This window comes from Lampetra fluviatilis, chromosome 47 (genome assembly GCF_964198595.1).
Source record: "Lampetra fluviatilis chromosome 47, kcLamFluv1.1, whole genome shotgun sequence".
In the NCBI taxonomy this organism is placed as follows: Eukaryota; Metazoa; Chordata; class Hyperoartia; order Petromyzontiformes; family Petromyzontidae; genus Lampetra; species Lampetra fluviatilis.
The window spans coordinates 7746779-7772198 of NC_136321.1; the positions used below are offsets into that span (position 1 = coordinate 7746779).

General features: G+C 45.8%; 1 protein-coding gene across 4 annotated transcripts in view; it reads left to right on the top strand.

Moving 5' to 3' along the window:
* Positions 1-6565: 6565 nt before the first annotated feature.
* Positions 6566-25420, top strand: part of MRAP2 (melanocortin 2 receptor accessory protein 2) — a 34761-nt gene continuing 15906 nt past the window's right edge. For 2 of the 4 annotated variants that reach the window (XM_078877338.1, XM_078877341.1), the window contains exon 1: positions 23470-24272. In XM_078877338.1, the coding sequence (XP_078733464.1) occupies positions 24110-24272 (163 nt within the window). In that variant the 5' untranslated portion in view covers positions 23470-24109. Of the gene's footprint in view, positions 6658-23070; positions 23391-23469; positions 24273-25420 lie in introns of those variants that run through there. The other 2 variants (XM_078877340.1, XM_078877339.1) reach the window with 2 other exon arrangements.

Here is a 25420-nt window from a genome sequence, read left to right on the forward strand (position 1 = left end):
CCGGAGTCCTACGATCCCTGGCCAGCCAAGCGCTTGATGCTACGGAGAATGCGTCCCTGGAGCGGGGCTTAGTCGTCCCATCTCTTTACAACTCCGCGAGGTCTGATTCGCATCGTCTGACCCCGCTTTCTGACAACCTTTCTTCTTTCACCCCATCTCAGACTGAATCTTACGAGAAGCCACCTGCAGTGAATGCTGCCTCCGTTAACAATGGGGCTATGTTTCGATTTAAAGCTTTCGTGGCTGCAGGGATTCATCTTCTTGGTTCTTGTGGTAAAGTCACGTAGAAGGGAAATAATAAAATGATAAAAATTAAAACATAATAAAATAATTCTCACGACGTATCGGCCACAACGCAAGCAGCCGTCCTCAGGTGAAGACCAGGTCTGTCGGGGAGACAGCGTCAGAACCAAGAAGAATGGGGCTATGGTAAGGGTTTTTTTTATTTTAAAAGGGCTCCCCACCCCCTCCAATTGTTGGACGTTATTTGACAAATTTCCAGGGCTGGCTGTCAGTGTTTTGAAGGTTCCAGGTTTTTCTTTTGCGCGGTCAGATAATTATAATTAAATGTTTGTTTCTGCTGAATACAGCAGAACAAAGCAGTCTGTTTGTCGTATCGCAATGATAGATGTGTTTTCAAGTCCACCGTCCTGAATTTCTGCTGGAATGCATTAAACTCCGCTTCCAAGCAATTGACGAATGGCGTGCCCGTTGCTTGTTGACAGGTCTGCTTATACGGGTAGGAACGAAGTGGACCAGACCACCAATAGATTATATCGTCCGTCCGTCCGTCCGTGTATCAACATCGCCCCCTACTGCAAACACTTGGTAGGACCCTACAAAAACCTTTGACTCAGTGGGGCTTTCCTGGCTTAACAAGTGTAATTCATACATTATGTTTATATTCTTTGGTTATTCGTTCCTACCAGCCCACCCCGCAGGGTCCTGTTTGTTTGCTGTAAATTGTGTTGTGCCCTGGTGGAGAAGTCGAAAGTATCCCCCGCGGGCAAAATATCGTTTGGTCTTCTCCGTTGTGGTCCTGAAACTGGTTTGGCGTCCCTATGGATGTGGACCAGCCCCTCCTTCGGTCCTCCCTAGATTATAAGACCCTCCGGAAAGGAAGACGCACCCCAAACTTGTCCCCAACGCCAAATAAAGTTAAAAAAAGATCCATAGATTAAAAAAATACCCCGAAAAGCCTTAAGTCTTTTGGCAAGGCCTGAGCCATGGAGTCAACATTGGGGGGGACCAAATTTTCCAGGGTGTCTGGGGGTCCCAACCCAGAAAAATATCTACATTTGAAAACGAATTTCCTGACTAAAATATTTAAAAATTCACTAACACGTGGGATGGACTTTTCATTTATTTTTTTACAATAATGTCTAATAGTGTATTGTATTTACATTGCTCTGTTTTTACTTTTTTACCATTTCTTGTTTCATTGTAATGGCCGAAATTAGGGATTAATAAAGTACAACCATAACCACAATCATATAAACAAAAATCTATGCATTGATTTATATGAAGACAAGTCCAGATATTGTGGCCAAGGTGTAGCAAATTGTTGTTTTTATTTACATAGCATAGCATTTTTTATAAATATATAGCAATATATTGGGGGGGACATTTTGAGCATATTTGAATATTGGGGGGAATGTGTCCCACCCAATATATATTATAATTACGGCCTTGTCTTTTGGTAGTGAGCGCGTATAAATGCCGGCACAGCGCACAAGGGGGTGAGTCGCCTAGCACCATTATCGGCTGTCTTTGTCTCCCCAGTGGCGATGTTTACACATACATTATTCATTTAGCTCTGAATCGACATGCCGGAGGCCCAGGACCAGTTCAGATAATCGCCAGGGTTAAGTTAGGGTTAGGGTGCGAACCACAGTGCCAGCGCTCCACACATAAATCCAATCAGGCACAGACAGCTGCCTGATCGTAAGACGCACCCCAAAGTTTTGCTCTGAAAACACAGGGGAAGGAGTGCACCAATACAATAAAAAAGGTCGTCATTTTACCAACTCCACTTCGGACAATGGGCTGAATCGAACACCAACCAGACACGAATTTGAAAGCATTCTCCTGTGACTGGGGATCTTTTTTCTCTCTCGGTGAACATTTTATTTATGTGCCCTCGGCCTTGGCTGATTCACGTTGGATCTCGCGACAAGGGCGCTATGATACAACAGCGATAATAATAAAAACAATAGGATTTTATCCCATTAGAGCGGCGGTTCAGCACTCCAAAACGCTCATCTCAGCACGGCAGTGGTAAGCGCACACGCACGAACAGAGGCGAAGCGAACCGTGTTTATATACCCATCTTCCATTATGTCTTTGAAGTGAGCAGTCATTATTTCTGTAGCCTTCGGGCTTTGTATGACCCAATTGATGGTTCAGTTGTGCCATGGGTTTGGCACCTCAGAAGTGAACGGTGTATATCATACCTGTCAACCCCTTATCAGTTCCCTACCTTATTACAGACCAATTCAGACCGTATTGGTCACCCCGTGCCCTTAAAAATATCAACGTTCATCCTACAAAGTCCCATCACAAGGGAACAATTGATGTTTTTTGCCCGTGTTGAAACGGCTGTACGCCACATGGACCCGAAAACTCAATTTCCCTGCACAAGAATACGTAGTAAACCGTATGGGTTGACAGGTATAATATATACACACATATCAAAGGGAGTCCACACGGGTCGTCTTGCATAATAATGTCCGCAGGTCTAAGGAGATTTAGAAACACACACGCCATTTACTCTGTGCCGTGACTTCGTGTGAGTTGTGTGTGTTTGTAGTCATTGTGGTGGTGGTAGTTGTTGATGTGTTTGCAGTTTGCGTGTTGAGTGGTTGTTTGTTCATGTGTCTGCACACCAGGGCTCCTGGTGCATTGGTGGCGGTTGTTTGCATTAAACATGTGTAACCATATTCTTAGGTTTTTTCGGTAAAGTCACGTAGGTAAAAATGTAAAATTAAAACCTCTCACTTGATACAGCTATCGTGCTGTGACGGTTCCACCTGAAGACGGAAGCTTGTGTTGCCTCCGAAACGTCGTGATTTTTATTTTATTTTTTATTTTATTTTACTTTTATTATTTTTTTTTACCTACGTGACTTTACCAAAAAAACCTAAGAATATGAATCCTTGCAGTCACGAAAGCTTCAAATATAGAATGTGTAACCATGCCATAGACTTTAACATTTACAACACTGCATTCGACACACATCACCTTCGATAACACCGTTAACATTATTCATGATAGAACACACGTATAACAACATTGCATTCAACTTTAATAACATTCCAAACACGGTTAACATTACTACCACTGTACCATGAACGTTTGCAGCAAAATAACTTACCGCTTTAATTCTAGATTTGAAGCTTTCGTGACTGCAAGGATTCATATTCTTAAGTTTTTTCGGTAAGGTCACGTAGGTAAAAATTAAAATTAATGAAAATAAAATAAAATAAAAATCACGACGTTTCAGAGGCAACACAAGCTTCCGTCTTCAGGTGGAACCGTCACAGCACGATAGCTGTATCAAGTAAAAACTTACCGCTTACCCACGCACGCTCCTTTCTTGCGTGGCTTCAACTTGGCGTGCTATGAGGTGGACACCCGTCGTTTATTATGCGGGTGTCCATCTCATCACTTGTGAAATTCGCTCCTCTCCCTCTGAGGAGAGAAGAGAATTTCGATTTAAAGCTTTCGTGACTGCAGGGATTCATCTTCTTGGTTCTTTCGGTAAAGTCACGTAGAAGGGAAGTAATAAAATAATACAAATAAAACATAATAAAATAATATAAGAAAATAATATTTTTATGTTTTATTTTTATTATTTTATTACTTCCCTTCTACGTGACTTCACCGAAAGAACCAAGAAGAGAGAAGAGAAGTTGTGGAGCTCCTGCAGCAGCGTCCATGGAAATTGGCGCCAAACCCCCCCCCCCTCCTCCCCACCGCAGCCGATTGGCTGGTGTGGAGCAAGGGAGTGATGATGACATGGTTGGCTCACTCCTGATTGGCTCACAGGTGATGACATCACATTCATCTCTCTGTTTAAGACCTGATGAAGCTGGTTGTTGTAATTCACGGCGAAACGTCACGGTACTCGAATTGCAAATGTTGTGGGTTTACTCTCCAACACAAACAGTGTGCTAGTAACGAACTGGCATGTAATGTTAACGTGACAAACCTTACTATTTGGCTATGTCGGGTGGTTGCGGGTTTAACGACACATTTATATTTACATGTCCTAACCAAAAACCTCCATTATGGACGGGTGATGAACTCTTCTCTTCGTAGCTGATTTGCTCACAAGGGACGCCATCACATTTACCCCCGCACTTAGTTATTCCTTGACAATACCGTTTGACTGTTGTACATTTTGTCGTCACCAAAGCATTCCATATTGACCCATTCCCAGCCATATTTAATCAATTATCATTACGTTAAATTATGTTTAAGTTTTTTTTTGTTTTTAAACGGCTGCCCGCAAAGGGGGCAGCCGAAGAGCCGCATGCAACTCCGGAGAGAGGAATCCGATGAGCTATGAAGCTCTTATATGGGCGGGTCAGCAAAGCAACCCACTGCTCACGCACCGCCCACGTGTGCGAAATGGCTGCAACGCACCCAGGAACATTGCTTTTTTAGCACTACGCATTTTCGTAGCGTACGCCAATCACAAGCTGCCCGATGAGATGCGCGCAGTGTTTCAGTTCTCAGGCCCCAAAGTGAACAGATGTATTGCGCATTGCACTAAACCACTCTGCCACTGCCCTACTCGTGCTCTGTAGTGTTGACGCCTCAGATATGTGCAATTACGTTAAGGGGTGACGGGGGTTGACTGTCGCAAAACAAGAGATCGTATGAACATTTTCTGTCCAGTCCTTGGAAACGTTTTCTCTGCCCCTTCTTTGTGGGTGCACTTTCATGTTTGCCATTCGCTGTAGAAGGGCTCTCATTGATTGTGTAGGCGTTGAGGGATCTCAGCTGTGTTCTTCTTTGTAATATGAAAACGAAAATGGGCGTCTTTGTGTACAGATATGAATGGCACGATGAAGCACGAAACAAACCTGCCATTCATTGGCAACTCTCCGAGCCAAATGTACGGAGAAATGTGTGCGTGTGCCGATTCAACATTTGACTATAAAAGCGGACTAAGGATAATATCCTCTCACATTCGAGCATTTATTCCGCAGAGCCGCCTGCAATCGCAGCGGAAATTAAGCATGCGTGTGAACACAACAATGCGCCGTCTAGAACACCGCGGGGATAAATGTTTGCAATTAAAAGCGATGGAAACACAGATGTTCGTCGCATTTGTTTGACGGAAAAAAATTATCGCCTGGTCGTGCAATGATTTCTGATTGGAATAAACCGGCCGACAATTTGAATGAGTGCAATTTAGAATTTCATTTTAATTCACAGCTTCGCCGAAATGTGTTATGAATACCCAACATGTACTCCCCGGCCTCGATGTCCGCTCTTTGCAAATTTGCCATGCAGTAATTACCTCAAGGAGTGGCGCTGCCTTCAGGCAAATCAGCTTTTTGCTGTCATCAGAATTTAAAAGTCCACGCGGACCGTTTCGTCCGACAAGACAGGTGGCCTTGGACTACGGCGGCAGCGTTTGTGTGGGCCTCGTCGAGTTTCCAAGCCCGTGTCTCTGCAAATGTGTCACACCGATGTGTGTCCTTAGGTTCGGCCCATGGAGAGGGCCTCAACTGGCTCGGATGGTGAGCCGTGAGGTGTCTGTTTGCCGGTGGGTCTTTGTCTAGATCTTGCGATTCTTAGCAAACCCGTCGAATACTCCTCTGGTGAACGATGCTGCCTGTGTCAGGCAAAGCCGGTCCTGTTGAACACACTCAAGTTGAGGAAATCTGCGTTGGCCCCAGGGGGAAAATTGCCCACAGAGGGAAGTATTTGCCACGCCGACGATGTTATTCCATTGCGTTAAGTAGCTGCGCAATTGTTTATTCAACATTTATTTTTTTGTTAACCCCTTGAATCGTCATTAAATAAATGATGTCCTTTACAATGTCAAAGCTTGCTCTCAGCGGTGAAGACCAGTCCAGCTAAATGCGGGAATATTTAGCAATACGCTGCCCTTTAATGTCAGAAGCAAGCTCCCAGCTGTGCATTATCTCTGCTAGTGAAAGGGCAGAGTGGGTCCATTGGAGGCCCCCGGATGCTTTAGCGATGAGATAATGACCCCCGGCAGTGAGGCTGTTTTCAAGGCCATGAGACAAATGAAAGCTCAGACGATTAAACAGGCGAGCTTCAATTAGCGTGGTCCACATGGTATGAATAACCACCTCGTGAAGGCCACATATTAGTGTCGCGTATATGGGGCATCGTGCTCGCGAGATGCCGAGAGTGGATGACGTCTCGCTTTGAAGTTTGCAGGGCCTTTTACACACAAACCTAAAAAAAAATCCCAGGTGCATTGCGCTATATATACACAGTAACTGTGAATTATTTGTCCTGCCTTCCCGTTGCACCTTAACCCCAAATGCAACCTTTTCGACGGCTTTAACGAGGCTTCATCCCCAAATGTTCATAGGTGGCTGCTGTGCGAGGGGACTGTGAGAGACCCGAGTTCAAATCTTGCGCCCCACCGCACGTTTTGCAAGACACGCGGTGAGTTTAATCATCAATTAATACGCTCTACGGCCAAAATAACGCTATCGTTCCCACCACTCGTACTATTGTTGAATTGAATACTCTACCCTATACCCTCACCAATGGCATTTTGAAACGTTTGCTATGTACAGGTTGATCATCGATTATTCCGGCTGTTTCCAACATTATCCGGCGGCTCCGGGCCGATCCGGCAAAACCGCTCCAAAGGCTGTTGACAGTTCCGCTATCGTCAAACACAATCATCCCAGGCAGAGTCTTTGAGATTGGAGTGCAAAGTACGGAATAGTAAATACTTTATTACAGATGGTTATTTATTTTTGCTTATTTGTATGTTTATGTTTTCCAATTTCAAAGGGTAAACTACTTTAAAACACTAAAAAAACATATACAACACACCTAAAAACACAATGTCAGGCAAGAATGTGTAAACAAGCTATTTTAAATGATCATTTAGTGATTATCCGCCAGTTTTTGAAAATCCGGCGCCCCCCCCCAGCTCCTGAAGCCGCCAGATAATCGATGATCGACTGTGGATGTGATCATCTTCATGTCCAAGCCCTTTTGCCTATCGGGCCATTGGAGCGTGACCGTCTGGTTCGCCCACATCTCCCTGCGGTGGACTTTCCACTTATTGATGCGTCCTTCTCCTAAGATAGCTTTCAACATGATTACCCAAACCAACAGAGTATATAACAATGAGGGACGCTGCCATGGTCTAAGTCAGTGGTTCTTAACCTGGGGTGCACGCACCCCTTGGGTGTGCGAGATGCCCTTTCTTGGGGTGCGAGACGTGGCCAGATTTGTTTTGGAAGGTAAATCATCGCAAACACAAATTAAGCACGGGCACATAAGTACAACTACTTTGTTTAATCAAACCTATGTGTTTATTAATATTGTACAATTGAGAACCTAAGGGTTGCAAGGCTGCATTGAAGGTTAATAAGAACCAACTGGTCAAAATGGTTAGCACACTGAACTGGTTTGGCACGTGACATGGCACAAGTTCCTTAGAGTTTCTGCCTCTGTCCACTTATTGCAGTATCAATGGTTGCACCACAGTTGGTCGATCAGAAGTTTGGCGCGTAGTCGGGGTAAGGTGCGGGGAGGTACTCCCATCTCTTCCAGCATGGAAGAGTAGGCCAAATACCCTTTAGAGGTGTTCTCTAGAGCTCCCTCTAGTGGAGTCGCTTCTGCCATCAGTGGTGCGAGTAAGAATGTATATGACTGCACCTTTAACCGCCTCTATAACAATTGCCCCCAGATGTAGTTATTTATCATTTGTGGATGGATATGACAACATCCCCTTGCCTTCTTACCTGATGACCTCCGATTAGCACGGTTGACTACGTACAGTGAAAAAATAAGTTCAACGTATCATGTGCACCAACAGGTGCTTGTGCACAAACATGTCCACGTACACGTACACCTCGTGTTCTCTTTTAGCCCCGCCCCCCCCTCCCAATACGTTCCATTCATTGGCTACCACATTCTGATAAGCTCCCCCCCCCTCCTCCCCCTTAACTTGTATTTAAGAACTTGCATCTTGGAATCCCTGCCTCACTTGATACAGCAAACCTGGCTGTGACGGTCCCACCTGATGGCGGAGACTTGTGTTGCCTCCGAAACGTCGTGATTTTATTATTATTTTATTTATATTATTACTTTTATTATTTTTTATTTCATTGACTTTACCGAAAAAACTAAGACTACTTACGAGAAAGTTTCATAGACCCTTGCAAACGACTTCGAACAGGCTGCCGATTTCCATTCAGCCAACCCTGCACATTTAATCATGGACTCTGGGCACTGCACTTGCACATCACACATCCAGTGAGCAGAGCCAGGTGAAGGGTCAGGTCTGGCGTTAGGGGACGCATTTTGGGTTTCCAGTTGGCCCGGTCTCCAAAAAATAATATATAGCGCTTCATACCGGTTGAAATGCAATACAGTACTGCAGCACTGTGGTAAATTCTGTAGATCATTTAGTATTTAGCACCTTGGCTAGACCATGTGTATTTATAGGATCTGTGTGCCAAACGTTCATGTTTTTACAATTCATAGATCACATTTAATTCATAGAATACATTTTTTTTAACTCGATCTGAATAAGCCACAGTGAATAACAGTGGAGTGTTTGGCATCGGGCATGCATGGCGTAGTGGTAAAATCTGAACATTTATTTATCCTGGAGCAATGCGATGGGCTATAAAGCCTTTCCTCCGACTAATGAGATGAAGACGTGCAGATGTCAGAATCTCTGGATGATCACCCCTAGCAGAGGGAAGGCTTTTTCAATTAATGTATTCACTTCAGGCACAGATTTGTGGCTTTGGCAAATGTTGACGGAATGGTGTCAAAAGTCGGCACGTTGTTGACCTTGCAGAATGGATTCTGTGTGACGGCTAAACACACAGTTGCTGTGCTCGGGCTAATGATGATTACCATTGAAAGAAAAAGTCATTTGTAAATCCACTGCTGGATGAAGGCTTCCCCATGCCTGGTCGGTCAGATCTGCAAATTATTATTATTATTGGATAATTTATAATATTCTGAAATGTGTTGTACATTTTCTTGGTTCTTTCGGTAAAGTCGCGTAGAAGGGAAATAATAAAATAATAAAAATTAAACATAATAACATAAAATGCGATAATAATCAAATAAATGCGATAATAAAATAAAATGCGATTATTATGTTTAATTTGTATTATTTTATTATTTCCCTTCTACGTGACTTTACCGAAAGAACCAAGAAGATGAATCCCTGCAGTCACGAAAGCTTTACATCGAAAAGTCTTGTACATTTTTAAGTTGCTATTTGCATTGGATTGTTTTTTTTTACACATCATTTGTTATGAATCTGTATGCATCAAAACATATCTTCCTAGAAAAGCGAAAGACTTCCGATCTCAGTGGCACCTTGTCAAGCTATCAAGGTCTCTCTGTCTAAGCAATTTAAGAGACCTCCAGGAATTCACACAATACCACCAAGCTTCAATCGTGTGGTATATTTGTTGGAGAACATGACCAAATGGAGGAGTCTATGGGAGACCCGGTATTATCTCAAAGCCTCCAGGTCGGTAAGGGGCAGAGATCCTTTAATGCAATTAACATTAACCGCTTCTGTGTGGACTCCATAGAGCTTTTGGTGCAGCAGGCTTCATTCTCTGCCTTGGGTTTCCTCGCCTCTGAATAACGTTCAGAAATTCTTATATGCAACCGACTGTCTAAGAACGCGGCGTTCTGACGCAGCGAGCGCATACACGCACGCACACACTTACATGCAAGCTGCTGCAAAATGATTATACTTATATTTTAATCGCGGTGGCTGAGCCACATGCCCAAAGGCCCCAAACATCAAGTGGCGTGCAATAAACATCACAACTGATGGTGTAATGGGCAATAACTTTATTTTTTTTGCGCAGGGTTTATAATAACTTGGGGAAAAACAGACGACTGGAGAGAATTCCTAGGTCGGAGCAGTGCGGGTAAGGAAGCAGAATGGTGATTGTGAACTATACTCATGATAATTAGGATATTGACAACATGCTTCCGAAATAAATGTAGTACAAGTTTACTAATTCTGGGTCATTGAGAATGAAAATGATGCTTAAAATTGTTGATTGGCTCTAGTTTTCAAGATGTGCTGCTGGGTCAGTATACACGACCCTTGACTTGGGAATGGCGGAGGATAAGTGAGTTATCAAGGGAAGGGATCTAATTTTAAACCAGAAATGACTAAAATACATGTGACTGGATATCTGATGAATCTATGACTGGATTTGGACAGTACTTTTTGAGCAAAACAATGAATGATGCAATCTGAACTTAGTATTGCGTCATACATGATATGAATTGCATCATGTTATTCCTCGAAGTCATGGATGATGCAATCATGACTCGGCTTACATCCCTCTGCTGAACAAATTGCCCAATATCAGCTCTAGAAATCATGCAGTGTCGTGCTCTCTTATTTGTCAGTGTTTGATTGTGCAAGGGGACACATTTCTGTTGAGCCAAAGTGAGCAGAGATGCCTCGTACTTGTGTGGACAAATGAGTAATTTCTGCTATTTTTGTGGTGAAGTGACTTTTGCTTCACAAAAGTGCAGTATAACCACTATGGTAAAGAAAGACTATCACCTTTATTTTGACTGCAAAATTGGAGATCAGAACAAGATGTGGGCCCCACACATGCGGCAACACTTGTGCAACAAATCTTCAGCAGTGGTTGAACAGGAAAAGGAAATCTACGCCTTATGCAGTGCCAATGATTTGTAGAGAGCCAACAGATCATATCAGCAATTGTTACTTCTGCATGGCGCCTCCAGTTGGGAAAGGCGTGTCACAGAAGAAAAAGTGGACTGTGCATTATCCAAACATTCCATCAGCGATATGCCCAGTACCCCACGGAGAAGGACTGCCGCTTCCTGATGCACCAGAATCATTCTCACTTGAGTCAGACGAGGAAGAGGATGAAACTTCTGGTCCTGAATCATCAAGGTCACATGACCCAGATTTTCTCCCATCCTCCTCCTCTGAACCACACCTCATAACACAAGGTGAACTGAAAGACCTTGTCAGGGATTTGGAACTACCCAAGAGTAAAGCAGAGCTGATGGGCTCCAGACAGCAGCAGTGGAATCTCCTGGCAGGTGATGTTAGGGTTTCCATGTTCCATGACCGTCACTGCACGCCAAGCGTGGTGCCATCCAGCGCTATCAATCAGCGCTCACCGGGCCCCTCTAGGGTCGGTACTACACCCACACCACGTGGTGTCCGCGATGTCGTTACACCGCACGCCGTGTCTCTCGAGGGCCGGCACTGCACAGTGACATCCCGCGATGTCACTACACATAGACGTAAAATGTAAAAGCTTAAATATCTTGGGAACAGTAGCCAATCAGTTGTTTGAATTTTCCCATTGGAATTCAGCACATCAAAATCCATAATAAGCAGCACATTTCATCTCTGAAGCAGACGACGTCTAAAAAATTGTAGACCAGTGTTATTAAAACTAAATGCTCAGTAATGTCTGGCTGATTGCATTGTTCATTTCATCATCATCATCATCATAATCAGGTGGAATTGTGCGCTTCTGCACGTGCTGTTGACATGAGTTTCTTTCAGCCCCTTCCCGACCTTCGGCCGTCTTCTCTGCTGTCGGATATCATTCGCTACCCCGTCGTGCCAAATGTCCATCTACTTTGCTTCGCCGTCTGCTCCGAGGTTTTGTTTACTGTTTATTAATCATTGGAGCCGCTGCCATCCACCGGACCGCGATCACATCTGTTATCGACTGCCGTTTTGCGGAGGCTAAAGTGCATTCAATGTGAGATCGAATCCATCATGACCGGTGCTTTTAATGCCACCGCAGATTGCCCTTACTTTCTTCCGCTGGATCCCGTGGTTGCTGTGAAGTCGACACCTGACCTCCCAAGGTCTGCTGCTACTCTGACAGCGTCATCATCACCACCACCACCACCGTCCGGCTTAATATATATTGACCGAAGGTCGACAACCTCGGAGTGTCACTCCAATGCCTATCTCTGTAACCAGCCCTCCTCTCTTCTACACGCGTGTCCACAGTTCAAAATCCCATTTTTTCAACGTGGACGATTGCAGGAATAGGGCGCGCTGTGTATAATTGCAAGTTTGAAAATGTACCCCCGACCCCCCCCCCCCCAAAAAATAAAACGTATCCATAATTAATCTAATTAATGAATGATTTAATGAAGTCCATGGGTCTATGCGGTGGGAATGCTAATATTCGTGCTTCTTCGCAGTGTGTCTCAGTCATCATCGGTGGTGGCCGATGGATTCTCCTAGCAGTGCATCTGATTGTTGCTCATTTCTTGCTTCGAGGATATTTTTTTGTTCACACATCAAGTGCTGATCGATAAAGGATTCTGTGCGAGCCCAACAAATCCACCCCGCAAGAGAGTCTGAAACCCGGGCATGTGTAACCGGCCTGCCTCAAGCCCAAAGCCTTCCATGGGGTCACTAAATTATCGCGGGTAGACAAGATTGCAACGCATGGCAACTTTTACTTCCATAGCATCTTAAGTGCAACCGCATCATCTCAAGGCGCTGGTCGGAAACAGCAGTACACGTGCTTCAAAGAGAGAACAAAAAAGGACGCTTTAGTTTTCTTCGCTACGGGGGAGTGGAGACAGTCGCGGAGACAGAAGAGCAGAGCTCTTGAGCCTGGATTTGTACAGAGGCAGGGAATCAATAGCTGGTGAGAGAGGATGTTCCAGATGGCAGGGGCAGCAGCGGAGAACGAGTAACCTCCTAAGTTGTGTGTGTGCTTGACTGAAGCGTTCACTTGTTAGAGCCCTCTGAGATAACAAAGAATATCAGAGCGCAATTGCAAGGGATGTGTGGTGTAAAATGCAAAAAATCAACAACTGGTACAAAAACTGACACCTTTATACAAGGGATCAGTTTTTGTACCAGTTGAAAGGGTAAAAACCTATTACCATATTTTGTCACTGGTAAAGGAGGTCTCATAGTGTAAATTACGTAAACTGCTCATACGAATTATTCAAAATATGTCAGAATACGAAATATGTAAAAAAAATTCACGTGTAAAGGATTAATTTAACAAGGAAGAACATTCATGGATATGCATGGAAACGCTTTCCAACAACACGCGTTTGTCCTCGGATGTATTTTTATAAGTACGGAAGCTGACGGGCAACTGCCAGGTGAAAACATCTTTAAGCATTTCAAAGATTTCTTATTTATGCTGTTTTTGTATGCAAAAGTTTGGGCAACTGTTTGATACATTTGACTGTCTATTTGGAGGGTGAGTCCCTAACAGCAAAGTTGTAGTTGTTTTTTTATATTGGAACATCTTTGCGGGAGTTATCGTGACAGACAGAGCGAACGCATTAAGCGTTATCAACCTTCGCTGCACAAAAAAAAGCCATTAAACACAATTCCCCGGGTGCGGCCAGGGCTGCCAAGTTCTATTTTTAAAAGTCGATGGCAGGAGGAGCAATCACTGGACCTGCAAAAAAATATATTCGCCGACCTCGTTTTTTAAATCCTTTATATTAAGTTCGCTTGCTTGCTTACGACCGTGCAAATCTTTCGGTCGTTTTTTAACCCACTTCCCGTGATCCAATCGAGCTGACATTTTGCACACAGACTCGTTGTGCGTGACAATTAATGTTCGTGAAAAAAATATTTCCAAAATTTTACACTTTTTAGGACAAAAATATTATGTTTAATTACCAATTGCTTAATGGTGCAATGCAATCATCTGACCCATAGGTGGCAGCCATCTCAAGCCAGAGGACGAGAGGACTCTAGCCGCCACGCATATAAAGGATTTATAGTGAAAAACTTTGTTTTTACGGGTTATACTTGTTTACGACCATCTTAGTTCGTGGCTTCCATGTTGCTGTACTACCGACCTCATCACTACCTTCACATACAACAGCAGCCCCCTGGATTCAAGCTCCCCAGCAAGGAGTGGTCCGCTCTCAACAGGTTCAGGACTGGTCACGGTTGAGGGGCCGTCCATAAATGACGTCACGCGATTTTGGCCGATTTTTGACAAAAAGTCAGACCCCCCCCCCTCAAATATGACGTCACAAAGCTCTGCCCCCCCCCCCAAACCAAATTTCCATTTTGAAAATGAAACGTGCTTAAAATCACTTTAAACTATTGTAATGCGTAATCTGATGTTGTAGGAGAAAACACGTCTTAAAATGGAGGCATTGGAAAGTTGAAATTTAGCATAACATTCACTTGAAAATATTCAACTTCTAACTAAAACTGCAGATGTTCAGAATATTATATTTAAATTCTGTTATAATTATAAAATATTAAAAGTAATTATAACTATAAAAAAATACTTGAAATTCTGTAGTAGAACGAAGCAAAATGGAGAGTACAATTATAACAATCATATATTCATTCCACAGAATGAAAAGCCCTGGTAGAATCATTAGAATCAAAATGTTTAATAACAATCATTAAAACATGTTCAAAATGTTACTCCATTCTCCCATGGAGAAGCAAAATGCTCCTTCATGGAATAAATAAAAGGTTACCTTAGTAATTATAAATTATGAAATAGTTAATCATGAAAATTAATCCAAATTAGTGTTGTTATAACAATTATATTTAATTAATATTTATTTAAAGTTGCGCATTTTGATGTGACGTCACATTTCTCAAACCCCTCCCCCCTCGTCACAAATGTCTGACCTCCCTCCCCCCCTAGGTGCGTGACGTCATTTATGGACGGCTACTCATGCCTCGCCAACCTCCACTGATGGGACATAAGAGCAAACCCCGCTATGTGCCTGTGGGAGCGGAGCAAACCCATGCACCACATCACATGATTCTGCCCAATCCACATGCCCAGCGGAGAAAGATACCGCTTGGCTTCGGGACTTTGTAATCGCCAAATAAATAAATAACCTACAATCTTCACGTCGCCACACTTCAATATATTAGCCCCAAGAGAGTGCAACGCAAATTGATCGACGAAAAAGATTGGGCATTGCAGACGCGGCTGGTGGTTGTGGGTTGCCTGCTTTTCCACTGTGGTGGGATAACCAACCTTCATCTCTACCCCGTGTCTCCCGCCTCTCACCCCCACCCCCCACTGGTAGACTTAAGCCGGATCAATGAAACATGTGGATAATACCTCCAGAACTGTCATTCCTTCAGAAGTGGTAGATCTCCCAATTGATTTCCTGTTTCGTCGTCGGAAAGATGCGAGGTGGATTTGATCAAATGTGAAAGTTAGCTCCACAACAGCCCTTCGTTGCGAATGTAACTTCCTCCTTTTCACTTGATCTCTTTCAATTTTTTTTTATATTTTCGCCTACTCTTCTAGGAGTATGCATGAAGTCCGTTTCTCGCTCTTCCAGAAAACGCGTCTTCGTGGAGCATATTCAATAAGTCAAGCGATAATGCTTTTAATGAAGGCAACCTATTTTTTTCACAAGCTGGTATATTCGCATAACTCGCAGCTGTCGATTGGCACCCAACATACCCTGCTGTCAGCTGTTCGTCAGAACTAATAGACGGTGGGCTCTTGCAGTATCTCCAGGGTGATGCATTTATAAATACTCTACTCTAATATCATCCGGATAAATTATAGGGACTACGGTATTTTCTTTGAAAGCTTCTGCCTGTCTCCCACGAAATTTCAATGCACATATTCAAACCTTCTCTGTTCACCTGCACGATACAGAGACATCCCTTCCTCAATGCAGCGTTCAAACAGCCTTTGACCGTACGGAAAGATGGTCATTATAAATTCAGCGGGGTATCTATAAATTGTTCATCCCTGGAAAATATTGCCTTTTTCTATCCGGGCGATGGTGGCGTATGTCTGTAATCTATGGCGGAGCCAGGATTTTCAGGTAGTTGGGGGGGGGGCAACCCCTCCAGCAATGAAAAATGATAGAGGAGTTGTTAGTAAGTAAGGACTTGTCCCTTGTTTTTTATTCGACGCGTGTGCGGCGATGGCGCAGCCATCGATCGAGGGTCGAATTCGAACTGCGTCGTGTGATCGGCATCGCGCTCGCTGAAGGTGTTTGCCTTCAGGGAAGTCGTGTACTATGTACGCAACGGCGCACAATTCTGAGTCACTTATAACTGCTTTGCCGTTACTTATTGCCAATTATGGACTCAGACTATTGCCCTATCGTCTCATTGAGTCCCTGGCGCATAATAATATGCTACACAGTGGCAGTGGGGGTCGCAAAATGCCGATTTATTACTAATAAACCCCAATGATCCGATCAAAATTAGGGATTTCGATCGGATCATTGGGGGGAGGGGCACGTGCCACCCCCCCTACTGGCTTCGCCAGTGCCTGTAATCTAGCACAGTGGAGGTGAGTGTTGGTGGATCGCACAAACGTTGTGAAATTGTATTCCTGCAGATGTCGAGGTGCCATAACCCTGGCACACCAGGAGAAGGCAGTCCAGCAAGTAGATTCATCGCCATATATTGCCGTCTCTACTGGGATAAAGTGTTGCCCCCTCGAACGCGTGGATTTTCTCCGGATGCTCCAGTTTCTTTGCACGTGTGTAAAAACTTAAAAATATGGCTGAAATCATATTTAAAAAAACAATGCAGGACACTCATAAAAAAAGAGGCCAACGACTGAGTGTGGCTTTTACTGGATAAATAAGTCAAAAATAAGTACATTAATCAAGTTATAACATTGCTGAACTACTTTAGAGCCTGGCTGGATCGAATAACATTCAAAAGCAAATAAACACGATGGTCTATTTGTGACCGGGCCTGAGACCAGCGACACACTGCAAATGTTAAAAATGGTCACGGTGCAGGCTCTGACATTTGTGACTAAAGCCACTGGCTGGTGTGCTTTCCATTACGCACGGTGCGAAAGAAGTTCAACAAACTCACATTGTGAGCCTGGATTCGAACCCAGACTGCTCGGCAGTGCTGACCCACTGCCCTTAATATCGGCGTAGCAGCGGTTTGCTGAGCCACCAGAGATATACGACATGAGCATTCCACGCGCTTCTGCGGTTGCATTTGTATGAACGTGGGAGAGATATGATGAGCCTGCGGTGAATTTTGCGCCGCGGTATGGAATTGTGGCGTTTCTGAGCTCAGTCAGCCACACACAGTACATGGCTAAATAATGTTGTGTGTTGGTGTAAATAGTTGCACACCGCTGTAAACGCCCGCGTAATCGCAACGCATACTAATGAACGTATTGGCGGTACACCGGTGCACGGTATATATAAAAAATAAAATCGCGATATTATTTTTTCTCCAGCAATTTGCAACCCCGGTCAGAAAACCTTGCGTGGTGGTTGCGTCAACATCGGTCCTCGTTGATGTCAAAGCAGTTGGATTACGAATGTCATTTAACATGTTGATTTTAGATCAGTGTTATGAGGACTGGTGGGTAATGCGGCATTGGTGTACTGCCAATACGTCTACTTGTTGGACAATGACGGTTCCGGATGAGCCACACACACACACAGGGGCATGAGGGCACCTGCATCTTCCACCATTTACATTCAATTTCTTCCAGAGACGCAGGACCCGTTCCCATCAAGCCCCCAACACGCCTCCTCACCCCCCATGGTTCCTCCGTGTGTAATCGGTCCTGGTGCATTCCAGGACAGCCCCGTAACTGGTAGGCGAGTCAATGAAGCCACGGGTGGCCAAGGTGTGTGTGTGTGTGTTGTCGCTGTAAAACGGGATGGGAAGAGAAGGGGATGTAATTAAATGTGTGGATTTAGAATGATCACGCCCAGTCAGAGGTGACCGAACGCCTGCTGAGATGTGATCTAACCTTTAAGCGCCAGTGTAAATGATATTGTACTGTGTATGTTTATATACTCGAACATGTGCACGCGTGTATGTGTGGGTAGCGGGGAACGGTGGCGCAGTGGTTAGCGCGCTGCGCTAAGAATCCCGGGCGACTCTGGTTTGATTGCCGCTCATGGCCACCACAGGTGATGATTATCTGAACCGGTCCTGGGCCTCCCCAGGTCGACTCAGCCTCAAATGAGTACATGGTGCGGTGTATAATAAATATAGCCACTAGGAATACAAAGGCGGCCGGGCGTGGTGCTGGCCACCCACCCCCTCATGTGCCGTGCCGACCTTCATAGGTGTTCGCTAACAGCACTTGCCCCACTAGTCTGATGAAAGCTATACAGGGGGTCTTTGTAGCGGTAGAGTGTGGTGTAGAGTGTGGTGGTGATACGGTAGTGTGGCAGGGAGCGGTGGCGCAGTGGTTAGCGCACCGCACTATGAATTCGACGACCCAAGTTGGATTCTCTCTCACAGCCACGACCAGTGATCAATATCATTCTGTAAAGGTTGCACAGGGGTGATGTATGTGTGTGTACACAGAGATCTCAGCAACCCGGGTTCAATTATTGACCACGATGCATATCATAATGCCTGATCATTGGTATCTAAACCGGGTCTACGCCTACAACACATTCCTGCGGAGGGAGCTGGTATGAACGTTGGGTTGCTCGGTCAATGGCCAGGGTCAACGGTGGCGTGGTGTATTCCGCAAATATGCCCGACTGTGAGGGCGGGCACAAGCCGGCGTGAGTAGGTTAAACGTTGAGTTTTATAAGGGCCCACCCAGCCCCACCCTCTCCACCCAGCCCCTCCCCACCCTCCCCACCCAGCCCCTCCCCACCCTCCCCTCCCCACCCAGCCCCACCCCACTCTCCCTTCCCCACCCAGCCCCTCCCTCCCCACCCAGCCCCTCCCTTCACGACGGACGGACGGACACAATAATCCCCTGTGGGCTGGTGTAACCAGGAGGTACCTTCCAGTATAATATATTTTATATGGTCAAATATCATAAGTAAAATGTGCGTTATAACCCCCCACCCACCCAACCGGACATAGCCAATTAATAAAGTTGCTACGTGAACAAACATACGATCTACAACGTTTAACAATTGGGTGCGACGTTTCGCCGGTGATTGAACCCATCGCCACCATTAATTTGCCAGAAATCCGCGTCTCCCAACCATTTGTTGACGAAAACGAGCTCCAAGTGATGTCGTGTGGCCAACATCTCCACCGAGGAAACAAAGGTGGAGTGGTGGGCTAAGTGGTCTTGGAAATTGCACCTGGTTATTATTGGACGAGGACTGCAATCTCATCGCAAGCGAGGAGTGGGGGGCGAAGACAACTTGCCCCTAACCCCCCCCCCACCGAATGCCAATCGTCTAGCCGTGGTTCTGCAGAGGGGGCGGATATATTTGTGTCCCTTTCGTTTCAAATGTTCGATGGGTGCCACCAACTCCATGGGGAGTGGTTTGAATTGGCCACTCGGCAGATGTAACATCCATCTTACGAGGGGCGGACAAACCAGGCCCCCCGTATTTAAGTTTTTTAATCGACAGTATTTTATTTTTGGCAAAAAATGAACACCATGAATTACACTATCCACTAGTTTAAGGGATTTTACGTACCTTTTAAAGAGGGCAGAAATATAAACTATTTTAAACTTAGGATATCTGACCAAATACAATCGATTAAGTAGGCTTATTTATATAGATATTTTTAATAAGCGACCTGGCCACAAATAATAGCTCAATGAAGTGGATTATCATGTGGAAGTTGATAGCAACCAAATACTTTAAACGCATGTGTCTAAATGTGGAGGGAAAACCCGGTGGACCTGCAAAATAATCCACGCAACTCCAAATATGCAAACTTCACATATCCAGGGGTCAGGATCAAACCCACGACCTCCTGTATACCAGACGAGGTAGTTAATATCTCGCCACCGTGCCGCCCCTATATAAAATAGCGATAAGCTAATGATTAAGTGGCATGCCGCCCAAACACCCGATACAGACCAGCTGCCACTGCGAAAGTTGGCCAGCTGTGTGCAGCTGCCCAACTTTCACATCATCATATGTGCCCGGCCGACTTTGAAAGCCACCTTTCTAAATGCATGTATTACTTATCAGCCTGTGTACGATGCTTTTGATGTTTGTACGTGGGTGTGTTTTGCATAGCCATGAATGTTTTATAGTCTCGGGGATGTTTTAATCGACTTTGATCTCCGGATAGAAATGGCTTGCTCATACCTCGCAGCTCATTATCAATCTCCATTCAGATGCAAATGAAGAACATTCTAATTATGCACTTGCAGTGAATTGTGTGCATATACTCCCTGAGGAATTGGTCACATTTTCCTCCCCAAGCGAGACTGTCTTGAAAATTGACTTAATGTTTTGTTTCCGCTACGGGAACGAAATTAATCGTCAATCGCCACTACGAACGGCCTCGAATGAACGGTACACATTTTACAATGTTTGACAACTACAGTGACCACGAGACCGCTTCTCTGGTCTGCATAATAATAATAATCCCAAAATCGCTTAAAACCTCTGTCCGACATCCGTTCTTGAAAAGTGCGGAATCGGTATCTCTCATTGAATGACGAATTGACAATGAAGCACACAATGACCACTCAGTCAGGCCGTGTGCGGTCTGTCGTGTCGTGTGTCTTTTTAAATCCTTTATATTAAGTTCACTTGCTTGTTTGCTTGCGCGCTTACGACCGTGCAAATCTTTCGGTCGTTTTTTAACCCACTTCCCGTGATCCAATCGAGCTGACATTTTGCACACAGACTCGTTGTGCGTGACAATTTATTTTCGTGAAAAAACATTTCCAAAATTTTACACTTTTTAGGAAAAAATAAATTATATTTAATTACCAATTGCTTAATGGTGGCAGGCAATCATCTGACCCATAGGTGGCAGCCATCTCAAGCAAGAGGACGAGAGGACTCTAGCCGCCACGCATATAAAGGATTTATAGTGAAAAACTTTGTTTTTACGGGTTAATTTTTTGAACTATATCCTCTTTCATGCACTGGAGGCACGAGTAGACCTCGACATTGAGCATTTAAGCTCCTGAACACATCGCCATACTCGAGAATAGAATGTAGTGGTAGAATAACGATTAGCGGCACTGCGATACGAACCTGGTGACCCGAGGGTTCGATTCTCGCTCATGACTAATAACAATTGAGAACATTTGAACCGGTTCTGGGCCTCCCCTAGGTCGACTCAGAGTCAAATGAGTACCTGGTGCGGGGAGACAAAGGCGGCTGGGCATGGTGTTGTCCCCCCTCTTGCGCCGTTGCGGCCTTCAAAGGTGATCACTTACAGCACTTGTCCCAATAATCTGTCGTGGCTCTACAGAGGATCATCGCGATTGCATATAGACACACACATGGGCCACGGCAGCATGGTGCTTAGCGCGCTGCGCTCCGAACCCGGCGACCCGAGTTCGAACCCCACTCACGGCCAACCAGCACCATTGACAATTATCTGAACCGGTCCTGTGCCTCCCCTAGGTCGACTCAGCCTCAAATGAGTACCTGGTACAGTGTGTAAACATCGCCACAGGGGAGACAAGGGTGGCCAGGCGTGGTGCTGGCCACCCACCCCCGCCGTCTGCCATGCCGACCTTCATTAGTGCTCGCCAACAGCGCTTGCCACCACAGCCTGCGAAGACGATATGCGGGGGGGGTAATCTTTGTCTCATGTACACACACACACGTGTGTGTGTGTACATGAGACACACGTGCGTGTGTGTACATGATACACACGTGTGTGTGTGTACATGATACACACGTGTGTGTGTGTGTACATGATACACACGTGTGTGTGTGTGTGTACATGATACACACGTGCGTGTGTGTGTGTACATGATACACACGTGTGTGTGTGTACATGATACACACGTGCGTGTGTGTGTGTGTACATGATACACACGTGCGTGTGTGTGTGTACATGATACACACGTGCGTGTGTATGTGTACATGATACACACGTGCGTGTGTGTGTGTGTGTACATGATACACACGTGTGTGTGTGTGTGCACATGATGCACACGTACGTGTGTGTGTGCACATGATACACACGTGTGTGTGTGTACATGATACACACGTGTGTGTGTGTGTACATGATACACACGTGTGTGTGTGTACATGATACACACGTGTGTGTGTGTGTACATGATACACACGTGTGTGTGTGTACATGATACACACGTGCGTGTGTGTGTACATGATACACACGTGCGTGTGTGTGTGCATGATACACACGTGTGTGTGTGTACATGATACACACGTGTGTGTGTGTACATGATACACACGTGCGTGTGTGTACATGATACACACGTGTGTGTGTGTACATGATACACACGTGTGTGTGTGTACATGATACACACGTGTGTGTGTGTGTGTACATGATACACACGTGCGTGTGTGTGTGTGTACATTAGAAACACGTGTGTGTGTGTGTACATGATACACACGTGCGTGTGTGTGTGTACATGATACACACGTGTGTGTGTGTGTACATGATACACACGTGTGTGTGTGTGTGTACATGATACACGTGTGTGTGTGTGTACATGATACACACGTGTGTGTGTGTACATGATACACGTGTGTGTGTGTGTACATGATACACACGTGCGTGTGTGTGTGTACATGATACACACGTGTGTGTGTGTACATGATACACACGTGCGTGTGTGTACATGATACACACGTGTGTGTGTGTACATGATACACACGTGTGTGTGTGTGTGTACATGATACACACGTGTGTGTGTGTGTGTACATGATACACACGTGCGTGTGTGTGTGTGTACATTAGAAACACGTGTGTGTGTGTGTACATGATACACACGTGCGTGTGTGTGTGTACATGATACACACGTGTGTGTGTGTGTACATGATACACACGTGTGTGTGTGTGTGTACATGATACACGTGTGTGTGTGTGTACATGATACACACGTGTGTGTGTGTGTGTACATGATACACGTGTGTGTGTGTGTGTACATGATACACACGTGCGTGTGTGTGTGTACATGATACACACGTGTGTGTGTGTGTGTACATGATACACACGTGTGTGTGTGTGTGTACATGATACACGTGTGTGTGTGTGTGCATGCGTTCTGTCACAGAAAACCGTGCCCAGCCCAGGCATTCCGGAATGCGTTCACTCTTCGCTGACGCGCGCGCATTTTCCGCCTCCACCACCACCGCCACCATCACGCAGCACACATCCCTCCTCGAGACGTCGAGACTCGAAGAGGAGGAGGGGCCCCGCGGCTTCCCAGCCCCTCGCTCAGCCTCCCCGCTCGGCGTCGCCGGGGCTTTGCGCGAATTTCGCGCCGCGCTTCGCGGACAGCGAACTTACTCGGGTCCGTTGACGCTCGATGCGGGTGGTGGTGGTGACTTTGCACGGGGACCGGGGGATGTGACCCGCATTGTGTCGGGGGGGGGGGGCAGGGGGGGCAGGGAGTGTGCCTGTCGTAGGGCGGTGGATGCGGGATTATTGGGTGCAAGGGGGGTTCCGTGGGTAGCGTGTTTACGCCGATATGAAACTGCTCGTGTGTAAGGGAGTGCGTGCCAGGCTGTAGGATGCTGTTTGTGTGGATCGGTGTAGGAGTCTGGGTTATTTGGTGTAGGGCAGCCCTGTAGGGTGCCTGGTTTGTTTTGGGTTCTGCGTGTAGGGTGCTTTGCTGCACGAGTTTCCGCGCACGGTTTAAACTTCGAGGATCACCTATAAATAGGCGCGCGCAGATGATCGCAGGGTGCTGGTGTGTAGGCTCATCGGGCCAAAAAAGAGGGCTATTATGTGCCTGTGTGAAAAGGTTACCCGGGCATAGAGTGTGCACTCAGTGCTGGTCCCTGCGTGACAGGCGCATGCTGTTGAGTTCTGGGTGTTGAGCGTGGAGGGATCGGGCATAGAGGGACTTCGAGTGCGTGCGTTATAAGATCCCGGGTGTTTGCTGCCCGGTGCGCATGATAGGATGCTAGGTGTAGGAGGTCAAGCGTAGGGGTGCAAGGGCTGTGTGTGTGTGTGTTGTATTCTACACACCGAGTGTTGGGCGCTTGCACGTGCAGGGATTTCCCAGCGATGTCGTCGGGAGAGCGGATCGATGCTGCTGCTGCCGCTGCTGCGTTCAACGGGAGCGCGTCCACTCGAACCCCGGGAGGCAACCGCAGCAAGGAGTACTACTGGGACTTTGAGTACTACGACTATGAGCCCATCTCGTTCGAGGGACTGCGCGCTCACCGCTGTGAGTAGAAGCGTGCTTCGGACCTTCGCGAGCCCACGGCAACCTGCGGGCGGGCAGCAGGCGACGACCCGCGATGTTTGTCGTCACCCAGAACTTCTTCTCTGAGTTGTGGTGCCGTAACTTTTAATTCTTTCGCGCGGATTTTTTGCAGCGACGTACACGTATTAATCGAGTGCGGTTTGGCCGTATACAAAAGAAGGGGGGGGGGGGGAGCCGCTAAAGAGTTGATACTTTTCGATTTAAAGCTTTCGTGACTGCAGGGATTCATCTTCTTGGTTCTTTCGGTAAAGTCACGTAGAAGGGAAGTAATAAAATAATAAAAATAAAACATAATAATTATTTTTATTATTTTATTACTTCCCTTCTACGTGACTTTACCGAAAGAACCAAGAAGTTGATACTTTATTCGGTATCAATTGCCCCTGTCGGAACCGTGGACTATGTATCTGCATTGTCCGTGAGTCATATGGCGCACAGCCCAGTGTATCGTCGCGTCTTTGTGGACTGTGTTCGTATTTGGAGAGGGGTAGGCGAGTGCGTGTATCGCACGCCGCTGCAAGCGCGCCCAGCCGAGTTCGATTCCCGGCCGCGACTAACATCGTCGGTGGTGCAGTGCCGGATTATCCTAGTGGCGCCGGTTTAGTGATTCTGCACTTGCTCTATTACTATAGTACTATACCGCCTTTTGTGAACGACTGCGTGTTTAAGGTTAGCGATGTGTCGTATTATCTGGCTGTATAGCAAATGTAAAAATACAATTACTTTACTATGCAAGTAAAAAAAGTTGTGTTTTAATATTTACGTGTTTAGTTTTAATTTAGGGGCCCATTTACAACATATGCTACGGACCCCGCGCTAGCTTAGTCCGACACTGTGGTGGTGTAGATTTGAACCAGTTCTGGGGAGGGGCTCTATCGAGATTGACTCGATCTTAAATGAGTGGCTGGGACAAATATGAGCACTGTGGAGAGAACGGTGGGTCAGGAAATGTTCTGGACACACCACTCGAACAATGCCAGCCTTCATGGGCTTCTCGGCGGTGTGATGTTATCTCCCTCACCTGGTATGCAGGAGGTCGGGGGTTCGATCCCGATCCTGACGCCTGCTGCTGTGTATTTGGAGTTTGCGTGTCCTCCCCGTGGTCGCGT